The sequence below is a fragment of the Temnothorax nylanderi genome, unplaced genomic scaffold (genome assembly GCF_030848795.1).
Source record: "Temnothorax nylanderi isolate EJ_2023f unplaced genomic scaffold, tnyl_v1.0 TNYL_tig0321_pilon, whole genome shotgun sequence".
NCBI classification, from domain to species: Eukaryota; Metazoa; Arthropoda; class Insecta; order Hymenoptera; family Formicidae; genus Temnothorax; species Temnothorax nylanderi.
Window position 1 is genome coordinate 165,001 of NW_027249383.1, and position 8,505 is coordinate 173,505.

Here is an 8,505-nt window from a genome sequence, read left to right on the forward strand (position 1 = left end):
ATATTTGCTGTTTCTTTTAGCTTATAGATTTATGTGTTTAATAGGATTTCTTGAATCGGGCACCGCCGCGTGGATTCATACGCAATTCTGTGTTTGTGTGCCTTGAGGTATGTTATAATATATACATATTAAATTATTATTATTATTATATGTATATAACAAAATGTTTACTTTTTTCACAAACATCGGTTAACTTTTAACTTTAGGTTAACTCACTCTTTGTCTCTTTCTAATGTCCATTTCTACCAATGCCTATTAACTTTGATCTTTGTTTAACTTACTTTTTATCCTTATTTAGTTTTAAAAATTAGAAAAAGATAAAAAGTAAATTAAACCGAGATCAAAATTAATCCGTATTGGTAAAAATGGATGTAAGGGAGACGTTAGAAAGAGACAAAGAGTTAAGCGATGTTTGTGAAATAATAGCAAATTCGGGCGCTTGCATTAGTGCATAATCTAGTCTTACATTTAAAGTCGCTTAAATACACATTTAAAAATTTTTTCGCCAATAATACAATCTGTAATATCTATGGATGCTGTACAAATCATTTTACAAGCTAATGCCCGTTTTCACCAACGTCGTTTAACTTGAATCTTAGTTCAATTCACTCCTTGTCTTTTTCTAATGGACTCTCTTAGAAACAGACAAAGAGTGAATTGAACTCTAGGTTCAAGTTAAACGACGTTGGTGAAAACGGGCATAAGAAGTATTTAAGATGATCTGTAAATATAAACAATTGATTAAAATACAGATAGCGAATTGGTTTTAGTTTTAAAATGTTCCACAATTTATGTGCTTTTAAAATATGCGCAATGAGATTTCCGTGTTTATCCCCTTTGACCGAACCGAACATGAGTACCAAATTGTGATTGTTAACAGAGATAATATAGTTTATATTTTCTGGACTGGTTTTATGAAATAATACAATACATTTTGATATTTCTACATTGATTTAATCTGTTGAAAAAATTAAAATTCAACATAAGGTATATTCGAATAGAAACATTACAGAACTAATTATACTGCCCGTAAGTATTAAGAAGCTACCATTTACGGTTCTTATCTATAGCTTCGTACTTGATCTTTCTTCTTTCTTTTTTCGTCTTTATTCTATTAGAACAAAGTGCCACGGTTTAGATTTTTATATTTATATTAAAAAAGTAAATTGCGCGAAATAATTGTTTTGATAAGGATCTATCGTCTCGATATTTACAATATTTACAAAACGTTTCTTATTGCAAATTTTAGAAATTTATTAATTGCGTGGATGATAATAGGCCTATTCTTTTTAGCTAAACTTCTTGCACGATTTTCTTTTTTTCTCTCCAACGTGCAAGAAGTTTAGCTAAAAAGAACAGGCCCAATATCAGCGTTACTGCTCGAGAAAAAAAATGTATAATATGGTCAGATGTAAAAATATATTATTAGATATGAAAAGATCTAAATTAGATATGAAAAGATGTAATTTTATATGATTATATATAATCATATCCGAAATTTGGAAATATGATCTTATCTTTATGTTAGTATACCCAAGTTAGTACTTTATAGTACCCAAATTTCGGATCTGATTATATATAATCATATAAAATTACATCTTTTCATATCTAATAATATATTTTTACATCTGACCATATTGTATCCATTTATTTCTCGGGTGTAGTATAATTTCTAATACCTTTCTGTACAATCAATAAAATCAAGATTCCTTCTTGTATAACCAATATTAAATAGATAATAAGTAATAGATTAAATAAACAGCTGATGGATTAGGCAATAGATAATCTAATAAATATTTTTATTGCTAGCATTATTATATTAAAAATAGTCCGATTCAATTTACATCATGCAGGATTTATTTGTTTAAATGATCTAGGATTTAACTCTCAAGTAAATACATCTCGTAGAGTCTTCGATCTTGCTCGTTACGGAAATTCGGAACAAAATTGATTTCCACTATTTCCTTAAAGCCTTCCTTCAAAGTTGGCGGCACGTAATTTTTCCTGTACACAAAACATAAAAAATATTGATATTATCAAGACCGAGCTAGCTTATCTATTCTTAACTTTCCACAAATCTCTATTTAAGTTCTAATAGTTTAATAATAAATATAGACAGATAACATTGTGTGTCTTGATAAAAGAAAGCCTAAAAGTTAAACCTATGGTTAAAATAAAATATGGAATTTGAAGTAAAAATGCATTCAAGTTTATATATCTAAAATCTACTTACACGTAGGAGTTGATAATAATCTCGTTGATTGGAATGTGGCTTGGATTAGTCAACTCGCGAAACTGTAATATAATAATAAAGTTTGATTAGATATTTATTTACATATAACAAACAGTTAAGTCTATAGGCACGAGGAAAGAGCGGGCCTCTGTTCACATTTGACGTTCACGATGATATTCGTGTTATGCACGATGCTTCTGTCGAAATCGAGGAATCACATGCCGGAAAAATTTTATATTTATTATTAAAAAAATATTTTGTATAATTCTCTTTTATGTTATTTCTCATTAGATCACGGTACGAGAGGAACAAACACATTTTTCCAGCGAGTAGACGGGAACCTTTTGATCCAACGAAAAGTTACGACAAGTATACAGTGCCGGATAAAAATAGGAAGAAAGATAAAATCTGATAAACTTAGATTCAATGAATTGTCCAATTTCGTTTAAAGGATTCAGATTCAAAGGACTGTAATTTAGTAGAGCTACATAATCGAGTAAATGAATTAAATATTATCACATAACTGAATACATTAAAATCACAGTCCTTAAAAATACAATGTAGCTACAATATATATATATATATGTACAGGGTGTCCCATTTTAACTTGGACAGCAAAATATCTCAAAAACTAAGCTCCACATACAAAAATGTTTCAGACAAAAGTTGTATGGTTTCAAGGGGGACATAAGATGGTACCATTGGTTTGACCTTGAACAGTTTGTTGAAGGTCACGTGAAGGTGACTTTCAATTTCTTAAATAGAACGTACCTTTTCTCATTACATATTCTTGTAGATTATCTCGAGAGCTTTCCAAAACACTATAATTAAGTGTACTTCTACCAAGTACTTTTCGAGTTATGAGGCCCCAAAGTAGTACTTTGCAGTATATTGGCACAAAGTGCAAAATATCTTGTATGTTGTATTGTTATGGGGTCAAGTTGATCCTTACGTATCATTCAGGTTGATTTGACTGACAAAAGCAAGATCGAGGTCTAGCAAAAGCAAGACACACACACACACACACACACACACACACACACACACACACACACACACACACACACACACACACACACACACACACACACACACACACACACACACACACACACACACACACCCACACACACACAGAGAGAGAGAGAGAGAGGGGGGGTAGAGGGCGGTTTGGAGTCACAAAATACGTACACTGCATGGGGGTGGAAGCTTTTTACTTAAATTGTAAACTTTGGAACTCTGTAACTCAGTGAAAAATGATCCTATTTAAAAAAAAAAAAACCGTTGTATTCGTCTCAATGCCAGCTACAACATTCAATAAAACAAAAAATTGACTGCCAATTGAAAAAATGGCCGCCATGCAGAAGTCTAGAAAGTGGCGCCACCTACAATTAAACTGATGTGGCCAACTTCTGCCTCTCTCGGAACCATAAAACTATTGTCTGAAGCAATTTTTCCAATCTCTTTTACTTTAAGAGATATTCAGTTGAATCACTTAAAATGATACACCCTGTATATACATTGCCGGATTATATTTTACACAAATGTAATTTTTGTAACGAGTTAAAAATGCTTGAGGGATAAAGTATATAACTCGTGATTTGAATTAAAAACGTTATTAATTTAGAGATAGTATATTTTTTCAGAGATTAATAATTGTTTTATTTGTAATATTATTTTGAAATAATCAATACACATACTATTTTGTACATGTTGACAAATAGAGAATTTATTCAATTATTTGTTTCAGCTGCATATGAAGAATTTACTGTCGCTGACATTAAATCTGACATACACAAATCTGACATACTCGAGCATTATTTTGATCACGACCATTATGAAACATTATGATCTTCATCATATAAAAATAACTTTAGAAAGCATTGTATTTGAATAAGCATTGTATTTAAAATGCAATCTTTATTTAGACAATTAATTCAAAATTAATTGAAAATTTCTCAAGCTCAAGTTAGATTGCCTAAAAGAAAATAAATTAATATGCATTTTGTAGATAATATTCTTTTGATACTTTTATTGTAGCATAATTTATCGGTTTAGGTCCGACCGTGAGAGCGTCTCTCAACTTAAGGTATGTATGGTCTAGGAATCATCACGGTAACAGAGAAAGTTCCTATCGGCATTAGGCATCGATTCACGAATACAGACAACAGTCTTCACGCACACGCACACGCATACGCATATACGTTTTTGCTTCCTCATAGAGGAAGCTTTGTTTTCGTAAATTCGTATATGAACCTTTGATTGCGTATAAAGTTGACTCTAATCAACCAAATTTAAAAGAATTATATATAAAATAGGGGTAGAAGAAACCAAAGAAAAGATTGTTTTTTGAGTTTTTAATGTCAATATGTTCAGAGTGTTTTAAAACGTCGAAATATTGCATTAAAAAAAATGTCGGTATGTGTGTATGTATGTCTGTGCCAAATTTACAGAAATTTCTATAACTCCAGAACTGATCAATCAAATCTTAACGAATTATATATGAAATAGGGGTAGAAAAGACTGAAGAATATAATAGAATTAATAAAAATTGTTAATAATAAAGGGGTTACCGATTTCTGTTAAAAAAAATAACTAAGTTTACCGAAATTTCTATAACTCCAGAACTAATTAACCAAATCTTAACGAATTATATATGAAATAGGGGTAGAAAAGACTGAAGAATATAATATAATTAATAAATTTTGTTAATAATAAAGGGGTTATCGATTTCTGTTAAAAAAACAGCCAAACTTACTAAAATTTCTATAACTTAAGAATTGATTGATCAGTTCTGGAGTTATAGAAATTTCTGTAAATTTGGCACAGACATACATACACACATACCGACATTTTTTAAATGTAATTTAATTAATCAATAATTCTTTAAAATTTCTGTTAAAAAAAACAGTCAAGTTCGCTCACAAAGCTTCCTCTATGAGGAAGCCAAAACAAATAAATACTAATAATTATACATTGAATAAAATACAAGCTTCCTCATAGAGGAGCTTTGTGAGCGAAGACAAGTTTCTACTTGCACACTTTAAAACTATGAGGAAGCAATGTGCAAGTTTCTACTTGCACACGTTTTACTTGTTTTTTACTCTGATAGACTTCGACAATATAGCGTTAACAATCGAAAAATATTCACTTCGACAAATCGCGCGGTGCATCACACCATTTCACATCGGCCACGACATCATGATATACGTTTTGTGTATAAGTATATATATTTAATACTTGACTAGATCACTTTAGTTGTATTGACTCCCTCGTTAGTCTAGGTACTCAGAAACTATGGAGACACATAAAATGTCTGCTTATAAAAAAATACTTGGCTGAATGAATTAGAAACGTTAATGTAGTTGCTCATTTTTCTTTCTCACGATACGCGACATTTATCGGCGGATACAATAACGACAGCTAATGAAATTTGATCCCAATTTCAAGTATAATTAACGACAGTAGTAAATTGTCTGAAAACAGTCCCTCCTTCGTAACGTGTTTCTCGCTGTGGAGAAAATTTTCAGAGAAACTTGGCTGGCACTCATCACACGTAGAATTCAGACAGCATCTTAGCCGGCTCGTAATCCATGTCTTCATTCTTGTACATATCCATGATCTGGAAAAGTTGTTTGTATGACTAAACCAATTATTTTCGGAACAATGGATTTGGTATTTAAAATGGTACTTAAATGGAGCAAAACTTATATTCAGATAAGTTAAAAAATAGAAAAACATCGCAAAACCACATAGATAAAAAATTCTAATTTCAGTTAATCACAAAATTTTAATATTTCGAATTTGTTGTATCTTGCTTATTTAGAATTAAGGAGACTTCATTGGTTACTGTGTTGTAAAACATAAAATTTAACAAATAGTAGGAAAAATAAAATTAAAAATTAAAATATTTTAAGAAAATAAGTTTATTGAGAAAATATTAAATAAAATGTAATAATTATATAACAAAATAAGAACGAAACACAATAATTAAAATTTAATATTCAATAAATAGAATTTAACTTAATTATAAAACAGAAATGTACAATAAATTGGATGTTCTAGCAATTCTATCAAATCTATATAGACCACATCAATACGTATGTTATTTAAATAAATACATAAATATAAAAGACCTAAAATATTCTTAATTTTCTAGCAATTAACTTAATGAAATGTTAAAATGGACGTTTACGTATCAGATAGTATTAAAAAATTGCTTATGATTACAATCCATATATTAAACATATAAATCTATTGTTTCTACGTGCAAGCGCAATAAAAATAGCAAAGCTATACTATCGGGTAAACCTCTAGTCTAGCGAGAGTCTGTTGCCTTACCGCGTTCATATCCTTCTGCAGCTCCTCCAATTGCTTCTCGTGGACCACCTTTAGTTTCTCTTTCTCTCTGTTCTGTATCATCTGCGCAATTCTGCGCTCTTCCATAAACTTCTTCGTGTTGTTCTGCTGCTTCTCCCTGAGTCTACCCTCCTTGATTCCGCGCGTCTTCAAAGTCTTGTCGTTCATCACTTCCCTCGCGCTCTCCACCGACAGTCTCGCCTGTCGCGCGGTCATATCTTTCATCTCACGGTCGTGTCGCGCGGTCTGCTGTTTCTGTTGCGCCAGCTGCGCGGCAATGCACAATTATAATTACGACTGATATTATAATTACGACAAAATAATATTGAAAAAGATTCTCACTTAGGTACGTAAAAGGTATGCTTAAAGCATGTATCATGAGGTATTATTTGTATGTATCTCAGTTTCAAATTCCTCATTCGAACAAACTGATTCCTTGTCTTCCATATATGGGGCTGATGTATGAATGTTTTTCCAAGCTGTACTTTCGTAAAATCTACTATTCTGGCTTCATCTGGTCCCATCCTACTTGTTCAGTATGTCCGTTCATTACCAGTTCTTCAGTAAGGGAAATTAGCTTAAAAAAATCAATTAATTTCAATTAATTTGCGCATCTGCAAAGAGATTCTCGAATATTGGATAAAATAATAACTACTTACCCCATAATTTTGTACATAAAATAAATATTTGCATAAATATTAGTTTGAATGCGACCTTCAATCTGAGCTTGAGCAGCAACTCCCTTTGAGGAACAATTTTGTACCACATTGTAAGCTTCTGTCGACCATTTACCTGCAAAGGAGTAACATCAAAGTATAATGTCGTAAATTGAAGCCTTTTGTATTCTCCAAGTGGTCGACTAATCTACCAGGTGTAGCGATGATAATATGAGGTTTGTTTTCGAGTATTATTCCTTATGCATGCATATCCATCCCACCTACTAGCACTACAGATTTCACACCCATACAGGAACCTAAAATAATTGTAATATGATATAAATCGGAACATTTGACAAGTAAAATAAATTCTTCTTACCTAACGCGTCAAATTGCTCTGCGATTTGGAATGCCAATTCCCTTGTAGGTGTCAGTATTAGCGCAAAGTATCTCTGAGAATTCTCTAATCTAATAACGCTTGTAGTATAGGTAACGCGAAGGCAGCAGTTTTTCCTGATCCAGTCTCCGCCAATCCAATCACATCCTTGCCTGTCAATAGAAAATAATCATTATCACTTTCCAGATTTGATCCTAATTAAATCACATTAAAAATAATATATATTTAAAATTTGGGAAAAGTGAGGAAGAAAGTGTCAGCCCGATAAAAAAAACAGGCCTTATAATTCGGTTTACAAGCTGATTAAATGGTTTTGAGTAAAAGAACATGAGGGTAGGCTTTAGAAGAATATGAGATCGTAACACGTTTCGGGAACAATAAACATACATATTGTGTAATTTATTATATTACATCAATAATCTTTCACGCAAATTTTTACAGACAGCGTTACTAGCAACGTGCACAACTTCATTTGAGGTTATAATTGGGTACAACATTCATCGCACGATACTGTTATAATTGCAAATCGGAAACGTACCTCGAGTCCAGCTCTTCTGCGATCAACGAAGTCGGGATCGAACGTGTCAGTCGTCACTTTCTGCCAAGCGTAGAGAACCTTCTTTTCCGGCAGCGGTGGTAATACGATGTAGGGATACGAAATCTCCAGATAAGCACGAAGCAATTCAATTTTCAGTATATCGCCGGCACGATTACGGTGTTACTGCCGTTTCGCGTACGCGTGTTGTCGCACCTTACCTCGCGACAGCGTGCGGCTCGTGCAAACGTTAACGCGCGGCCGCAATCGCGCGGCAGAAACGCCTCGTGTGAACAGGCTCCTTGACTCCTTGATCTCAGTATCA

The 8,505-nt window shown here is 32.4% G+C and overlaps 1 protein-coding gene and 2 long non-coding RNA genes across 3 annotated transcripts; all 3 read right to left on the bottom strand.

Annotated features, from left to right (window-relative positions):
* Positions 1 to 1,834: 1,834 nt before the first annotated feature.
* On the bottom strand, positions 1,835 to 2,297 carry LOC139781184 (uncharacterized). Its single transcript, XR_011720452.1, has 2 exons — positions 2,234 to 2,297; positions 1,835 to 2,004 (listed from the first exon to the last, which is right to left on the bottom strand). It is a non-coding gene; the product is annotated as an uncharacterized lncRNA (long non-coding RNA).
* Positions 2,298 to 5,593: 3,296 nt separating this feature from the next.
* LOC139781190 (1-phosphatidylinositol 4,5-bisphosphate phosphodiesterase-like) lies at positions 5,594 to 6,873 on the bottom strand. The gene is made up of 2 exons (XM_071720022.1): positions 6,575 to 6,873; positions 5,594 to 5,855 (listed from the first exon to the last, which is right to left on the bottom strand). The coding sequence occupies exons 1-2, from the start codon at positions 6,815 to 6,817 to the stop codon at positions 5,784 to 5,786; spliced, it is 315 nt and encodes a 104-aa protein (XP_071576123.1). The 5' UTR covers positions 6,818 to 6,873; the 3' UTR covers positions 5,594 to 5,783.
* A 119-nt stretch (positions 6,874 to 6,992) lies between these two features.
* Positions 6,993 to 7,792, bottom strand: LOC139781203 (uncharacterized). Its single transcript, XR_011720465.1, has 3 exons — positions 7,628 to 7,792; positions 7,252 to 7,565; positions 6,993 to 7,169 (listed from the first exon to the last, which is right to left on the bottom strand). It is a non-coding gene; the product is annotated as an uncharacterized lncRNA (long non-coding RNA).
* Positions 7,793 to 8,505: the final 713 nt, after the last annotated feature.

Bases quoted from the DNA above. Each gene is read 5' to 3' on its own strand.
- LOC139781190 (XM_071720022.1), bottom strand. From the start codon at position 6,817: ATGAAAGATATGACCGCGCGACAGGCGAGACTGTCGGTGGAGAGCGCG. The intron at 5,856-6,574 runs GTAAGGCAACAG...CAACTTTTCCAG, and splicing joins TGCAGAAGGATATGAACGCG to ATCATGGATATGTACAAGAA.